The 18,017-nt window shown below is 49.3% G+C and overlaps 1 protein-coding gene across 1 annotated transcript in view; it reads right to left on the bottom strand.

Moving 5' to 3' along the window:
- The window catches only part of MSI2 (musashi RNA binding protein 2), a 217,323-nt gene that overhangs the window by 15,299 nt on the left and 184,007 nt on the right, over positions 1 to 18,017 (bottom strand). Inside the window, exons 7-8 of the mRNA XM_029964650.1 lie at positions 11,778 to 11,840; positions 10,433 to 10,459 (exon numbers count right to left, since the gene is read on the bottom strand). Coding sequence (XP_029820510.1) covers positions 10,433 to 10,459; positions 11,778 to 11,840 — 90 coding nt within the window. The remainder of the gene's footprint in view (positions 1 to 10,432; positions 10,460 to 11,777; positions 11,841 to 18,017) is intronic.

The following is an 18,017-nucleotide window of genomic DNA, read 5'->3' as shown; positions in this document are numbered from 1 at the left end:
GCCACTTGGGTCCATCTACTGCTGGATTTTAAGAGAAGACTGTCACAGAAGGAATATCACCTGTTCCCAGGCATTCCAGCCTGCTGTGCTGCCTTTGAAACCATCCAAGCACAACCACAGCAGAGGACATTAGAGCGAACCCACAGCAAGTGGCACAGGGATGATCACACCTTCCTCGGGGATCCCATGTGTCCTGGAGCGTGAGCACTAATGGCCACGCTGTCACATGCATGGCTAACAGACCAGCACTCCCAGCCTGATGCTGATACTTTAAATAACCAGCAGAACTTCAGCACTGCATGCAAATCTTACATCATTAGTGCTTAGAGCCTTATAAATATAATTAGCAGCACTGCACCCGTGTTACAGATCGCTTGGCCAAAGCTAATTCTTTGTGCAGTCAGGGCTGAAGTTAATGGGAGCTTGTACCTTGCTTTTCAGAGCTGCTAACAACCAGCATGTGATTTACTGGGGACTGGATGTACAAATTAATGCCAGTCTGAATAAGATGTTGGTGCTCTTGGTTCTTGGTGGCCTATTCAGGCTGCAAGAGTGCACTGGCACAGCACTGAGAATTAAATGCTCACATTCAAGCTCTTTTTTTCCTACACCAATCCCCTCACATACAGCTCCAAACCCCTTCACTTGTGGCCAGGTTGAGCCATTGGAAGCATTGCTTTCTTGTGTCTGAGCTTTTACAGAGCACTGGTTCCTGTTGGAGGCAGCACGTGGCACACCTCAAACTCAGATCAATGCTCCAACTCACAGATGTCTCAGAAATAATGAGCTGGAAACACACAGATATTCTGGAGAATAACAAGGTACAAACAACTCCCAACTTGCTGAAAGAGAAAGTGGGAGACAAACCAGAAAAACAAATAACCCCAGTGTCATGATGAGAGGTGCCATGTATTACATCTCTCATGGAGACCTGCGAGGCACATCCCTCTGCTCCTGCTCTTCCCAAGCAGACTTGAAAAGCAAACTCCTCTCTGTAAGAACCCTGTGGCAGACACGGTTCCTCTGCAAGTGTGAAGAGCTACAGATATTTTACTTATGACAGTTGGCTCAGTCCTGACTCTGGAAAATCAAACGTGAGCGCTGTGCCTTCCCTGCCACCCCGACACGCTCTGTAATGGCGAGCAGCCACACTGCCCCAGGTTATCCCTCCCCTGCAGCTACACTGGCCCTGCAGGGAAAAAGGAAAATAAAACAACTGTGGGGCTCATCAGCAAAATAAGTGGTGATGAGGCCGAGAGACACCAAGATCTGCCCTAACAAGGTACTATTTGTACGTTATTTTCTAGCTGCAGTCACACTTTCAAAGGTTGTTCTGCCTCTGCAGCCCCTTTGGAAACGGCTTCACACATCAAAACATGGCAGGGTAACGACAGCAAGCAGTGGGTGGTGAGCTCGCTCCTGCTCGGCAATTACCGCTGGAAGTGAGTGGGAACCGGGAGGGAGGGCTGAGTGCTGCCCACCCGTCCTCCAGCTGGGCACAGGGGGTGATAATGGCACCTGGGATCCTGTGGCAACTGCTCCTGCTGCAGTCCCAGTGTCCTCCTGCCGTGGGACAGCTCCTCCAGCCCTGGTGCCGGGCAGAAGTGTGGACACACAAACCAAGTGCTGAACTGCCTCAGATGAGCAGAAAGCAGGATCTGGGTGCCTTCCACAGGATGGGGCAAGCTAAAAATTCACCTGGTGCAGGTGTTTTACAAACCCACTGCTGTGCCTTCTGTGCATGGGAGACCCAGCTTCTACTAAATACTGCACTTAACCCACCCGAGGCACCAGCCACATCTGGTGGCTGCTGATGTGCATCAATTTGCAGAAGAAAAGCCACAAAATTCAACTCATTCAAGCCCAGCTGTTCTAATTCCTGTAGTTATGCAGCAGGACCAATAGCTGTGCTTTGCAGCTCGGCTGTAATTTCTTGCCAACAATCAATATTTATTGCCCAGTCCCATTTCCATCCCGCACGTTAGCGGAGTCACTCGCGCCGGGCCAAGTGCAACACGGAGGCCACACAAAGCTTCGCTTGTAGGAGCTGCAATCAGGGAGCCAGCTCTTGTCACAGCCTTACAAAAGGATTTCCTCTCAAGCGGCTCATCTTTAATCATTATAAAAGCACAGAAGTTTAATCCATTTTTGATGTAAGCGCTAATAGCTTTGTGTCCTTGAAGTTCAAAGTGGTCTTCGTGCATGTCGCTAATTAGCCGAGCAAGCAGCCATTCAGCTTCCTCTCATGTTTCTAATTAGATCCTTAACAACAAACAAATGTCGACCTTACAAAGGCTCTGCTACGATTCCCTCCATTAGTTAAACAGTTTGGGAGGGATGTGGTTCTGTGTGTCCACAGCCCCCCCAGCACAGCACTCGGGGTTCTGGCTTGGGATACTTGACCACTGGAGAGGTTCTGCCTTCCTCACGGCATTTTCCAGGGGTGCTGAGCACCCCAGGGATGCAGGGAGGGGGTGACCACCCCACAGCCCCCAAGGTCCCTGCTCTGCTCTGCTGCCTCTCCCTGCCTGCACCGGATGCTCATCGGCTGCGTTGGGACACACAAATAAACCACAGGGGCAAATAAACACTGTCAAGTCATGTTCCTAACTGGTTTCTCTACCAATTTAACTGGTTTTACAATTAATTTAAAATCTAATGTACTTAATGTTTACATACTTCATAGAATCTTGGAATTTCAGAACAGCTTGGGTTGGAAGGGACTTTAAAGATCATAAAGTTCCAACCTCCTGCCATGGGCAGGGACACTTTCCACTGGCCCAGGCTGCTCCAAGCCCTGCCCAACCTGTCCTTGGACACTTCCAGGGATGGGTCAGCCACAGCTTCTCTGGGCAACCATGCTCACAGTAAAGAACTTCTTCCTAATATCCAGTCTAAACCTACTCTCTTCCTCTTTACTTCACATCAAATGCCTGGGAGTGTTTCCTTCCACTCTTTTTTGCTGATCTATGTTTGCAACTGTGCCCTACTGGAGTTGTTACAGTGGCACCACGCTCATCCTTGCCTGTGCTTGGCTTTTTGGGCAAGTTTCTTGCTCCAGCCCTGGCATTTATCCAAGGGGATGAACGAAGAGCTGTCTGCATCAGGAACCACTGCCGGCGTGTTCCCCTCACACCCCTCGTGTGCTGCAGGCGCTCGCTGTGTCACGGGCTCTGACCCAAACGCTGTACCTGCTGTCCCTGCCTGCACATTAAGCTTTAACACTTATTATCACCCATCCAACCGGCAAATAAGAGCTAAAGCTTGGATGCTGGGATAACACAGACCCCTCTCCAACCATTTTCCATTTCAGATGAAGGAAGAGCTGAGCCAGGCCGTGCCAGCGCCTTCGCCGCCCGCCAAGGAGCAGGAAAGCTGCTGTTACTTTTACCATGGGCAACCACATCTGCATTAATTGTTTACCACAGCCCGGACAGGTCTTTTATTAATATTAATGAGTAAGAAGGAACAAAAGGCTCCTTTATTTTTAGCCTACTCTAATTGCGTAGTAATTACTCATCTACAAAACAAATGAGCCGAACTCCATTGCCATAGCAACAGCAACTCCGGCCTCCCACTGTACCACATTAACTGGCTATCACTCCTGTAATTCGAAATTGAAGCCTTTTCTACAATAACAGACAATACAGGAGGAAAATTAAATCAAAACCAGGTCTTTGTTTTGCTGCATAATTTAAGTCGTGGTAGCAGGAGGGCCTGGGGGGCACCCTCCTGCTGCTGGACCCTGATGGGCTGGGGGGGCTGCTCGGGAGCATAGAGGGGTAATCCAGGTAACAGGAGAGGAATCCAGCCTGTGAACCCCCAGTCCTGTGCAACCACCCTCTCCTGTGGGAGAGTCTGCACTGGTACCTGGAGCAGACCTGTCTGGACAGATGGGTGCCAAGGTGGAGTGAAGGATCCTCCACAGCATGTGCAGCAGGTAACAACACTCCCCTAAAGGACAACCTGAGCTCACCAGTGAGGAAACACTGGAAGAAGGTGCTGCCCACCACAAGGTGCCTGCAGGAGAGTTGGTAGTACCAGCTCTGTTGGCAGCTGACACCCCAGCCCTCAGCAGGGCACAGACACCTCAGAGTCCTCCTGACACAGAGCTCTGGGTTCTTCTAACTACCAGGAAATAACCATAAAAGCCCCAGCTGTGCGAGTTTATTATTTTTAAATAGCTCAGGTTTATATACCTGCAGATCCACTTTGCATTCTCTGGCAACTCCTAACCCACTGCGCTCCTCAAGCTCACACGGAGCCAGATGCACACTAACATCTGCTGTGAGGAAAAACTCCTCTGCCCCTTTGGCAGTTTTCTATTTCAGAAAGGAGAGAGGGGAAAAAAAGTAATTATGTATTTACTTTTAAAGCATTTGGGGAGAGAATGAGCATGAAAATAGTGACAGTAGTACGTCAGGACAATGTGTGCTGCCTCCCGGTTGTTCCACTAACAGGTAACAGCCTGCAACTGCTGCCAGAGAGGCAAGTTACCCTCAGCTCTGGCAGTATTTTACCTGTTTAGGGATTAAAATGCATGAGACATGATCCTGTGCTCGAGGATCTCATTTCACTGGAGCACTCGTGCTGAAACTCTGCAGCGACTGAAACACTTCAAACTCTGCAGCGACTCGGCTGCGTCTTGCGTGGAACAAAGTCTAATTACAACAGCCCAGAGTTCTGTCCCTCCACTTCCACTGGGAGAAAGGGTATTAAACACAGTTAATTGGCTTTGGCAGGGCTTTGGAGGCTACCAAAGCCCTGTCACCAGTGAGCAGGACTCTGCCCTGGCAATCAGCCCGCCCGTGGTGCAAGGCAGCGGCCACGTCGTCACCACTCGACGTGTGTCAAGAGCAGCAGCTGGGACAGCGGGATCAAAGAATCAAGGAATGGTTTGGGTTGGAAGGGATCTTAAAAATCATACAGTTTCAACCCCCTGCTGTGGGCAGGGACACCTTCCACTAGCCCAGGTTGCTCCAAGCCCCGTCCAACCTGGCCTTGGACATTTCCAGGGATGGGGCAGCCACAGCTTCTCTGGGCAACTTGTGCCAGGGCCTCCCCACCCTCACAGGAAGGAATTTCTTCTTAAATGAAACAGCTCTGGATGAGCTCTCAGCGGACCTTTTTGCTGTTGAAAATAATTCTCTCAATGGAAAGGACTGTTAAAAGTTACCCACTAAATTCATTACAGATTAACTTCAACTGCACTTCAGAGGTGGTCACTAATTGCACTGGAGATGATTCATCAAGTGCACAAGATTTTCTATTACAAAATTATTGATTAAAGCTGATGTATTTTAACCTCAACAGACTTCAGCCCGATGCCCTGTCAAACACCCACTGCTGCAGCCAAGGCCAAGCAGCAGCAGCAGCACCAAATTGTTTTAGATCTACTCAATTTTCTGTTTAGATCCACTGAGCAGGAAGCTCATGGATCAAAAAAGATCCAGAAGTGGCATCCTACAGTAAAACAAGACACAGGGTTTCTGTCTGAGCCTGCACTCTGGAGAGGACCTGTGGGATTCCCACCCTGGACCAGCACAGCACTTCTGAACCAAACAGAAATGATTCCCCTTTCATTACTATTATTCTTTTAATTTGGGGTAGTAGTCAGAAAAGTAACCGTAGTGCTCTCAGTATTGTCAGTAATGAGGCTAAAACCACTTAGAGGAATTTGGCTCCTCCTGAGTGCATTCAGCACCCGGGGCTGCTCTGGTACAGCCTGGCTGCTGGAATTCCTGTTTAAGCCAGGATTTTGTCCCTGTGCCCACCCCTCCCTGAAGGCCCTGAGGTGTGGGGCCCCTGCCTGGCCACCTGCCATGCTCCCCAGCGCCCACTGTCTCTGCCAGGGAGATAAGCAAAGGATAAAATCCGATGCAGCCATTAATTTCCCGATGCATCACCCGCTGGGCTCTGTCACATAATTACTGGCGGTTCCAGCAGAGTGAGAAATTCCAGCCCTTGCTGCTCCCAAGTGGTCCACTTGTTAGGTTCTGGCTTTTGAGATTACATAGCTTGGATTAAACTTTATGTACTTTTATAGAGGAGAATAAAAAAGGGAGAGCAGTTCCATCAGAGCCACCGTGCCACAAGGGAGTCCTCCCAACGGGCCGTATAAACCCCAAATTGGTTCATTGCTGGATCTTTGAAATGCTCCCCCTGATATCTTTGCGAGCCAGTGGCAGCTCCTCTGCCCTGCACACACAGACCAAGCACTGCCCCCCTTCTTATGGCCATAATTTGCTAAACTATGAGTAGATTAAATTTTAGAGCACCTTCCTTAAGTGCCAGACAAGGCTTCCTCAGCCCCATGCAATTTGTTGCTCTGCTGACTTTCAGCCAGACTCCTCACTTCATCATGTGCCGGGCGCATTAAACAGAGTGGGTCCCCCCATTTCCCTGGAAGACTGAGATCCAAAGGGGATATTATCCCTCTCCCTTGACACACAAGTGTTGAGCTCCCTGGCAGTACCAGGGGCGGCTCAGCTTGCCCTGCACCACGTCAGCCCCATCCCAGGGCTTGTTTGCTTGATTTACTCGACATTCTATTCGAGGTAAGGAGTGGATACAAATCCTTAATTACATCTGCAAAGCCCACTCTGGATATTTTATTTCCCTGGAAGGCCCTGGCTGCTGTAAGTGCACTAACAACTGTATGGCTCTGCCCAGCAGAGCAGGAGATGCTCCCACCCACCACAACTGGTTTTGGGGACAGCTGGGGTGCGGGGAGGAGAAAAGGGGTGACCATCCTGTACAGGAGCTTTTCTATTCCCAGCAGGATGTTTTCTGACAAACAACAAACTAAACAAGTAAACCAAGGCCTAATTTGGGATCTCAATTACCATCTGCTAAATTTACTGACTGCATCATTGTCTCTGAATTTTCAAAGTTTAGCACAGAAACCCTGGGCAGGAGAAGCGAAGCCACTGCTGGCTCCTGGCAGAGAGGATGAACTTGCCTCGAACTCCTCATGCTGATATTTATGAAATGTTAAATCTTCATTTAAACACGTTCCCTTAAGCTGGGTGACATGGCAATGAGTACGACCCATTACTAGCTCAGAGTCTCTGTTGCATAATAAGATTTAAGGTTTATGACCTACAGACAATCGCTTGGTGGCTCAGGACAGGCTGCAGGGAGCCGCCTCACACACACATGGAATTATTTGGATTCCCAAATGGAGTGATTTGCGTGTGGCACATCTGGTCTACGACCGCCAACGAATGAGTCTATGGGCTAATATGGACGAGTAACAGGCTGATGGAGAAACCATGATTGTAAAATGATTTAAAAAATATCTTAAGTTCTTTTGGATACAAAATAAAAATAAGAGAATACAGTTATAGCCAGTGTTTTAATTCCTGGGGGGAGGGGTGTTAATTTGAAAAAAAAAAAACAGTAACGGCAATTTTACTATCGGCATAACAGCACGTGCGGGTTCTTGTACGGAGGGTGTAGGTTGCCTACAGCCAGCTTCAATTTGTACTTCCAGATAATGGGATTTAACAAATAGGGCACTATGGATCCAAGCCTTTAGCAGCTCTCTGCTGTATTATCCCTATGCTTTCAATCAGACCAAGGCTCTGCTTTTATCTGCCACGCTCGTTCGCGTTGATGGTGCCTATAATATCAACTCGACAATGCATGTTCTACAACTACATCTACTGCTACCAGTACGACTACTACAGTGCATGCATTTAGTTCAGTCCCACAGATACATACACTCTAAGAACAGGCAAGGGGAGATGTGAAATGTTTTACGGGACGACAGGTGTTTTGTTTTTTAAGTAAGGGAAATTAATAAAAACATCAAAAGAAAGAAAGTGTACAAAAAAATAGAGACATTTCTCAAGAGTTGATATGAGTCGTTTCTTGAACCGTTTCGTCCGAACAAGCAAAAAACATGCAACCAGCTGCTACTAACAAGAAGCTGGACACTGAGAGAGGATTAATAGGTGTGGACAAACCTTCCCGCTGAGAGCGCTCAGAAGAGTGTTTGAGAGGAGGTGTGCACGTCCGAGTGTAAGAGAGGCCGGAAAGTTTGCCTCAGAGACACCCTCTCTCACAGCAGCCCCAACCAAGCAAGAGAGAAAACAACAAAACATAACTGCTCACACTCACCATCAAGGTCAGTAGCTCACGTTACGAGATTTGTTATTGCTGGCAAGTATAAAGTCCAGTAAGGGGTTGTTGGGGCACAGGGCTCAAAGGCAGCGCTGGCAAGCCAGGACTGGGGCCCAAAATCCAGATGTGCCAGGGGTTGGGGTGGGGGAGCAGCTCCTGGTGCCATGGCACCACTGTCCCACTGCGCCGTGTGCTGCTGGCCAGCTTGGCAGGCAAAACACACCTGGGGGAGCTGGCACTGCTCACCTGGGACAGGGCTGGATCACAGGTGGCCTTATGGGTTTTGTCTCCAGCCCTCAGGGAGGAACAGCTGGTGGCAACGGGTTGGGGACTGGAAAAATCTCAGACTTGTTAATGAACCAAAGAGGAAGGAACAAAAAAAACCTCTCCTGCCAAATTTTCCTTGTCTCGCTCTCCTGCCAGATGAACCCCTCCCATGTCAAATGCAAGAGAAAAATGTGCCCCCCCATGACTGTATTTTAAAAAAAGCGTTTACACGACAAAAATGTTTTACACGTAAAATATGTCAGGTGGATTCAAAAGAAACGTGACACTGATAGTGAAGTTGTCTAGGAGGAGTTTGCAGCATTCAGACTTTTAACTTTGCTCGTTTTCCATGGCTCAGGTCCCAATTCATTAAAAAAATACAAGAATGGGTGAGGTTGTCAAAACCAGCAGAGGGATTGGGCAGCACAGTCCCACCCGGAGCAAATGGATGTGGCCAGACCCGTGTCTGCTCGAGGGACCTTGGCTATTGTCTCATCACTGGGACATCGACTGGGGATGTGATTTATGGAGAGCAGCACTGCTCTGCTCACCCTGCCGGCACACGAGCAGCTACACAGGACGTGAATTTATGGGTGGTACTGAGCACGAGGAGAGGGACACGAGGAGAGGGACACGTCCCTTTCTGCTGGTCGTAGGACAGAACTGCTGTGACAGATAAAAGAACTTGTTTATCTAGCCAGGTCAGCTGGTGACACGGGAAAAGGAAGGGGCAAAGGCAGGGAAGACCAGGCAGCACAGAACCAGGGCCGGGCGCTGCCCTGTGCAGCTACCTGCCCCTGGCAGGCTCCTTCTGTTGGCTGAGCAAACATGCAGGTGACCCAAGAGATGGAGCATCAACTCGGGGAGAAACCAAGGTGGTCAGTGCTCAGGGGCTTGGAGTGAAAGGGTTGCAGCTTCCCTGGGAGACCAAGATGTGCAGCTGAAGGTGGATGCTCTCTGGGGGCACTCAGTCTCTGTGCTGGCAGTGATGCCAGGAAGGTGGGGAAGAGCCGGCAGGACAGGGCCGGAGAGCAGAGAAGGTCAATTTTGGGTGAGCTGGTGAGGCTGGAGCACTGCCGAAGGAGCAGCAGTGATGGGGACACTGATGACATGGACTGTCATCAATGCTTTCCAGGAACCTCCTGGCCTGTTTGCTCTGTGACAGGGGCAGCTCCAGCAGACCTGGGCAGAGCCCTCCCCAGCAAGTCAGGGGTGGTGGGATGCACCTGCCTGGGTGTTTTCCAGCTCTTTCCTATTTCCTGGCAGAAAGGGCCAGTTAGGGCCAGCTGTGCAGTGCTCTGTGCTTTGGATCAGGCACACGTGAAGGAGTACCGTGCGAACTTGTGAAGGAAAAAGAAAAACCCAACTGAAAAGGAAAGAAGAAAAAAACCCCAACCATTTTTCTTGTAATGAATCGGGCCCGTACACTGCAGCGCAAGATCGATCGGACTCCACTGCTCCTGGATACAATTCACTACCATTGCTGATGGAGTGGAGAACCCAGGATGTCCCTTCCAAAACCGGCTTTGGATGGAGATGACTCTACGGAAACCCCACCGTTCCCAGAGCACAGTCTGGTGCAGATGTGAGTGGCCGTGGGGCCGGTGACGAACCCATCTTCCTCCTTGAGACCTCGGGGCTGGGGAGGGACAGGGGCTCTTTGGATTCAGTTTTGGGGTTTTGCCAGTTTTGTGCACACAGGCAATTTTGAGGCTTGAAAAGACATTTCCAAACACCATACTGCTCTTTAAACTTGCCAGAAAGGGTGTTGTTAATTTAGGGTTAGATTTAGTTTCGTATTGCAAGTTCAAATCAAAAACCAAAAGAACTGAAAAAAACAAAACAGAAAACCCAACAAAAGAGAAACCAAAAAACACTCAAATTAAAGACAAATGATTTTCAGGCACAGAATTGATCAATGCTCAGTTCAGTTGTAATGGGCACCAAAAGCACTCCGATTAAAAAAAATAATCATAATAATCAGGGAAGCAACGTTAATCGAGCCAAACCCTCTGTGCCTTGCTAAGGGGCAACTCACCAGGTCTGTTTGCACGTAAAACAAAACCTGAAGGGCAAAACATGAGGAAGAGGCAGAAACAATGAGGTCTGTTTTCCTGGAAGCATATGCAAAAGCAATCTTGTTTTTCATTTGGGTTTGTTTTTCTCTTTGGGTTTGTTTTTCCCCCTCTGTGACGGGGCAGTAGGAGAAGCCGGGAGATGGGGGATCCCCACAACCAGGCTGGCAAGTCACCCCTTAGGCGCTCTCTACATGCCACAAGATGGAACTGGTACAGAGAGTCCTTTGTAGCCTGCAAGCAGTGCCAGTTTGCATGGAACGGAGTTCTCCTGGTGTCTTTCTTTGGCCTCCATGGCATTGGGCTCGCACTTGAGACACACCTGGGCCTGCGCCCTCCTCCTGACCCCTCACGCAGCCGTGGCTTTTCGGGGAGAGCCTCGTTAACCCACCGGCACTGCCAGAAAAGTCACGGAGAACCCCCAGCTCAGCCATGAGTGAGCTGGAAGGTGCTGCCAGCGCCGTGTCCTCCGAGGAGACACTGGGGCAGAGGACACCGGGTTGGCAGCGGCTCCGTCCCGGCAGCAGCTCCATCCTGGCCCGGCTCAGGAGCCAAGCCCACAGCTCACCGATGGCTGCTCTGAACTCCTTGTCACCTGAGCAAAGTCCTAATTCGTGTGTTTGGCAAAATTTAAACCTAAGGCAGTAACGGTAATTGGCAACGATTTATTTATTTCCCTTAAGGGGAAAAAAAACAGAAGCTTTCGGAAGGACAGAAGAAAAGTTTTGGCATTCCTCGTGGAAGCAGTGCCATTGCTGATGGCACGAGTGACACTGTCCTCAAGGGACACAGCCCCTTGCTGGGGGGATGCTCTGTGCTGGCTGTGGCAGAGGAGGTGACAGCGGCTCCGGGCACGGCGGGAGCACTCGGAGCTGCTGCCACCACCTCAACCCAACCCCAGCTTCCCATGAGAAACCAAAACTTTTTTCCAAAAAACACAAATTAAATTTTTTTGGGGGGGGGTGTCTTTTAGAACCTCAAATTTAAACCAAAGAAATAAAGAAACCAACACAATAAAGGAATAAAGAAAGAAACAAATTGGAATATCTACCCTGGTTTTGGCAGTTCTCATGCCAATCTCCTGCAGGTGCTCCAGCCCCCGTGGCCTCTGCTTGTAGTTTGGGTTTGGGTGGGGATTGATTACTTAATTTTTATATAATTTTTTTTTGGATCTTTCGTTTTCAGGTCCCCAGGATAAGTGTGAGGAAAATCAGAGAAATGATGGAGAGCTGCAGCCACACAGAATACCGACAGAGCTTTTACCTGACCCTGCACTCTGAGGGTTTGCTCTTCCACGGGCCCCCCTACCTGATCCTCTTGCTGCCGCCACGGCCGCCGCTGCTACTGGTCCATAAGCCGCTGCCGGAAAACCTGGCCATGGAGAAAAGGAGAAGGGTAAAGAAAGAAGCTAGTGGGTACCACGAGTCTCTGCGGGGCCCAGGGTGGCCACCGAGGGCACGGCGTTCCCAGAGCTCGCCATCCCGGCTCTCCGTGCCACCAACAGGCACCGTGGTTGGGAAGAGCCGAGCCCTTGCCAGGTGCCCGCTGCCAGAGGGCCCTGCCAGCACAAACCCCTTTGGCAGAGGAGGAATGGGGCACCTGGCCATGGCACATCGTGGAGCCGAGGTGGACAGGCTGGTGGCAGAGCCCGCAGCACTCAGCTCATGTCTCTGTACTCCCAAACAAACAGGGTCATCCCGCTCCACAACCAACCAGGGAATTCTCTTCCAGGCTTATTTGCAAGTGATAATAACGTGCTGGTCTATAGACAGAGCAGTAATGGAAAATATGAGGAGGTCCTCGTGTCAAGATCACAGATTTGCTGGGATCAAGCAGAAAAAATTCAATGGAATGCGGTTTAAAAAAGAAAGAAAGAAAGAAAAAAGCTCTTGAAAGCAAAACAGCCGCAGATCAAGGAGCTCAGCGACATACCCCCTGCTCCAGGGGAGCAAGCCCTCCAGAGGAATGGAATGCTGCCAGCAAGATCGCAGATTTAATGTCTTTACTTAATTAACATTCACAAGATCTGTCAGAGACTGACTTTCAATATATGTATTTTAAGAGGGCAATGGCAAAGTCCAGGTGATCAGCAAGAACCCCAAACCTCAAAGTCAACAACTCCCGAGAAGTTCCTGGTTTCTGGGAGCTCCGACTGCTCCCACTGCCCAACAGGACAACCCTGGGGGTGGCTGCCACGATGGGACCTGCCACTTGAGTGGGCCCAGGACTCTGATCACAGCTGCTTTGCAAGGCTGAGGAACCACAGAAAAACAACTGAGGCACAGAGAAAGAGAAGAGCGAGCCAGAGGAGCGAGAAAACCCCAGAGAGACCAGCAGACTACAGCCTCTACCTCTACACTATTGGCTCAGCTACAGCTCATCTATCAGGGCAAAGGAGCAGAGAACTAGACTAGAGTGACTTGAAACTACTTAATACATCAATTAAAAAAAGACATACTTGCATTTAAATATGGTAATAGGGCTGTTGGGGGAAAAAAAATATCACAGGTAAATGTATGCAGAGGTTCCCCAGGCTGCTGCTCCCTGTGCACTGAGCCCAGCACCCAACCCTCAGGGCTGAGGTGAACCTGTTTGCTTGCAATTGCTACAGCCTCTGTGGGATGTGGGAAGCACATCTGGACTGGGGAATGTTATAATCTGTGTTAAACCTGAGTGTTAAATTCCCTCTTGCTGGGGATGGAACCATCGACCCTGGTCAGTCTCCCTGACATACGATTAGGGTTGGAGCTGGGATATCCTGGACTAGGGAGACTTTGGAGTCAAACCAACCTCCAAAGAGCAAGGAAAGCATCTGCAGGACAAGGGCTGAGGCTCTGGGGCTTCATTCTCATGCAGAGCCATGGCTGGGCCAAGCTCCGAGCCCTCCCACTGTGGCTCAGGCAGGAGCAGAGCTGGCACCATTCCCCACCTCTCCCCCTCTGTTCCCTGCCCGCCACGGCGCACGGCCCAAGAGCAGAGTCCTCAGCGTTCCCATGGCACCTCCACGACCAGCTGGCCACCCACAAATCTCTCATTTGGAGGCTCCAGGGGCTCCCTAAACCATCCGCAAGGGATCAAAGGAGCTGTGGATTTTCCACGGAATAAAATGCCTCTGCCAAAACCAATCAAATACCCTTCAAATCACCAAGCATCCCCTGAGAACAGCACAAACAACGGGGCTGGAAAGTTTGTTTCTCTTGTTCAGCTGCCAGGGACGCTCAAGATCTATTTGAAATGCAGGACAAAAAGTTTTGCCATGCAAAAGAAGAGTGAAATAACAAGGGTGGAGAAGGCGCTCCACGGAAAGAGCCCGAACAAAGGCTTCGTTATTGCATTCCAGTGGACAGATGTGTGAAAAATTAATCCCTCCGCCCCCAAAGAAAGCTTTTATCCCAATACTGAGATAAAAGCATCTCTGCAACATGGTACTCCAAACAACTCAAGTGTGATCGGCTGCTCGCGCTCCGTGCGGGAACGCTGCAGGCGGCCGGAGGCGGAACAGCCACAGCACCAGCTCTGGGAGCGGGAGATGGAAACGGGGATTGATTATCAAGATTGGCAAAACCCTGCTCACTGATACACTCACAGGCTGGTTCCATCACTGGAGGATCCCCAAATCAATCCAACGTACTGAAAGCAATCGATCCCCCCACCAAAACGCCCTCTGCCAGGCACCGCATCCATCGCTCAGCTGGGAACAGATTCTCTGGCACTGCTGCCGAGCCACTAATGCCATGTGACCTCTCACCACTGTGCCAACTCCCTGTGGTAACTAACGTGTGGCTCTTTGCTCCTGACCCTCCCAGCAGTGATAGGCAGCTGACACCGTTCCACCCTGCCTGACAGGGATCCCGGCACGGGGCACTGGGAACACTTGCAAGAGCTGGAGCAGGGGACAAGGAGAAGCTGCAGCCAGCAGAGCCCAGAGTTGAAAACAGTGGCCCAGTGTCACTGGCTTGGAGGGGACTGGGTGCCAGCAATGGGTGTCTGTGTACCCACTGCTCCCAACTGCCCAGAGGAAACAAGCTCCCAGCAGTGCCCACTTCAGGCACTGCAATTAGAAGGTATTTTACAATAAATGTTTTGCACTGGGCTCACACACTGTCCAGGAAAGCCCTGAGGATTCACAGCAATTTCATGCTCTCTCATTGCTCAGAACAAGCCAAACCCAGCATTCCAAGTGCAATTTTTCACAGAAAAATTTTCCTGCTTCCTGCATCAATAGTTTCACTTTAAACAGTGAAGCAGGGAGGGGAGATGGACACATCTGGGTTAAAGGCTTTGCCCTGAGGTCCCAGACTCGGTCCATGGCTGGGTGCAGGCACAGGTGAGTTTGGGAGAAAGGGGATCCTGGGGCAGCACAGCCCTGGCTCACAGGCCTGGGCTGCAGCACACGGCCCCAGCGTCTGGTGCTCGGCATGGCACTGAGAGCCTGGGATTTAGCGGATTTTCCAGGGGCTTTGTGAACAAATCTGGTGAGAACAATGCTGCCTAAGCAAGGCCACTCTCCACGGGGGCTCGAGAGGCTCAACAGGCCCTGCTCCATCTCCCACTCCAGTGGGATTGTTCCTTCTCAAATCACTGAGTTCTCTTTCCTCCAGCCTGGATGTGGCTACAAGGCAACCACAAGTGAGGGAATTAACACACGAACCATATTCCACCCCTTCCTCCACACTGCCAGGACCCCCTTCCTTGCAGGTCTGGCTCTAAGAGAAATCACTGACTCCTTCAGCCTTGCTCTGCTCAGCCCCTGAAGACCCCAGGTACTTTGCATCCCCAAAGCACACACGACCTCGTCCTCTAAAACAACCAAACAATAGGAATCATCCCAAAAAGAAGTCACAGAGATCATGAATTTAGTTCTTAAATAAAAAAATACCATGCAAAGAATTCCCTCTGCTTCTGATTTCTAAAGCACTTGGGCACCTGAGGTCACATGTTCAGACTTCAGCAATGAGCACGGGGATTTAAAATAAGAATAAGAATAGAAGCTGAGATGCTCAAATCATCACCTGACTTCAGAAAGCAACCAAAATCGTGGGACACATATAGGGAATAAAATAAAAGCCACCATAAAACTACGACGAAGAAGCAACTCCCTTCCTCTGTGTTTATGAGGTGTTTGGAGTATTCACACACACGGGCAGAGGAGCTGCAGACTGCTCTGTGTGGGGCATTTTGGGGGTCCCTGTGCACGAGGGGATCGAGCTCTGAGGCTCCATCACCCCAACAGTTCACCTCTTACACTCTGGTCCCCAGAGCACTGATCTGAACACCAACCATTCAGGAGGGTCACTTGATCTACCAGGAAAAAAGTGAGAAGGCTGGAATATGAAATCATGTGCAGGTTGAGCGGGAAGAGGAGCAGGGGAGCTGATCCCCCCTTTTCAAACAGCGTTCCCAGCAGCTTTGATCAGCCCGAAAAGCTGTGTGAGGCTCAGAGCTGTCATTTCAGATGGGTTCTCGCTCCCATTATTCTTTCCATTAGGCACTGTTATCCTCTTTGGAGGATCTTTAGGCTTCATTTCAAAAGTATCAGAGACTCAAAACCATGAAGCAGAAGAGCCTGGTAGTTTTTTTTTGAAGGCAGGCAGGCGTGGGTCCAATTTACCGCACAAAAACGTCATCTTTCATGGTGAGCACACACAGGGGAAAGCTCCATCCCAAAACAATCCCTTTATGTTCAAAACCTTCATCTTCCAGGCTCTCTGTCTCACACTCCCCTTCCCCTTCTATAAGGAAACACAGATCAGAAAGAAAAAAACTACTACTCCAAGCATTAGATGAACAACTCAATGCTTAATATTTAGAGAAGAACATACCCACAGAGAAATCAAATATTCCCTAGAACTAATCAAAGATTGGGGTTCTACCAAATAATTCACAACTTGTTACTATGGTTTAGTAGCCATTAACTCTTTTGGATTTGATTGCAGACTCTGTGAAGCTCTTCCAAAGTCTGTAGAAGGTGGAAGCAGCAACAAGCCCTGCTTGGAATGTCATGTGCTTCCCACCAGACAGGTCTGTCTTCGGAGAAGGGGGATGGCACTGTCCACACCACAGTCAATGCCAGGCACCAAGCATGGAGCAGGGCAGACCCTCAGGGAAACAGGGAAGTTCTTTCCTAAGGTTTTGATCAATTCTATCAACACTTGTAGCACCTCCCAAGCCACTCCAGCTCCTCTGTTGTGACAGCCCCATTAAGTGGTTCCCCTTGTATTTTTCCACTGTGTTACATTGAGTTGATTAAAATCTACTTCACCATGTCAGAAAATTAGGAAACTTCAGCTAGAGCACACGATGCACCATGGAACCTCATCCTGCAGCCCCTGAGTCACCCAGGGCACAGCCACACGTGGGAGGGTCTGTCCCAGGCCCAACATCCCCCGATGCCGCGCATCCGATGTCTGTTATGATGGATGTTATGATGAGCAAATATTTCTGCTCTGGAATTTCAAAACAACAGTAAAACCCAAATATAGTTAATTTAAAATTTGGCACTTCCACTTTATGTGCAGTAAATGACCCATTTTTCAGCTGTAGCCACTCTCAGGCCGTGGGTTTTAGGATGAGAATGGTGCACTTCTGCCCAGTAATTACTTTATGCATCAGTGAGACAAAGCCATGTTTGTCTCCAAATTATCATCCGGTGGCGTTTCAAGTGCAATAACCCTTTTGCAGTTATTCCACCGTACTGAAAACTGGGAAACTTCTCAAAGGCAAACAGTTTGTTCTAAAAAAACTATTTATTCAAAAAACTACAAACCAAAAAGCAAAAGCGGGCGGCTGATTTAGGTTATTTGCTCCACTTAAAAGCTGTTTCTACCCTACAGCAGCTTCAAGGTTCCATTCCTCAAACATGCCTTATGGAAGTTCCCACCATCCAGCACTCAAACTTAGTATGTAACTGGGATTGTCCCTAATTAGCAACTGGAGAAACAGAGAATCACGAGCTTCAAGTGAACAGATGACAGAGAATTTCAACCAATCGCTCCCCAAAAGCAAGTAATTCTGTTCAATATGAAGTTGGTGGCTTCAATGAAAGCACTTAATAGAACCATGAAGTCACAGAATGGGACCTTAAAGATCATCTCATTCCACCCCCCTATTTACCATCAATTTTTAATCAACAAGGTAAGTATAAAGGAAATGATCGCTGCAGAGGAGGAAATACCTGTGAGCTCACTGGCCCCAGGCTGCCTCACAGCACGGCAGCTCTGAATTCCTGCATTTCAGTCACCTGCTGCTGGATGAACAAGGGCAGGTTAGATGGAACCACATTAAGGCACCTATTTAAAGTTCAGCAACGTGGCACTGATTTGCTTCAAGCCTCATTTCGGTTGCTCTGATGGTAAGGAAAATGAGCTATTTGGTTAAGCTGCTTGCTTCAATTTTTATGAATGACCTAAACTATCTGGGGAAGTATTATTTAAAGACAGGTCCTTGATGATGAACAAAGGCATAAAAAGAATTTGTGTCTGGAGGCTAAAGCTAGAAAAATTCAACACAAAGAGGTAACATAAAAGAGAAGGCAGTAAATCACAGGAC

The sequence above is a fragment of the Manacus vitellinus genome, unplaced genomic scaffold, assembly GCF_001715985.3.
Source record: "Manacus vitellinus isolate BGI_N305 unplaced genomic scaffold, ASM171598v3 scaffold_76_pilon, whole genome shotgun sequence".
Lineage (NCBI taxonomy): Eukaryota > Metazoa > Chordata > Aves > Passeriformes > Pipridae > Manacus > Manacus vitellinus.
This window is presented reverse-complemented; position numbering and strand designations above follow the sequence as displayed.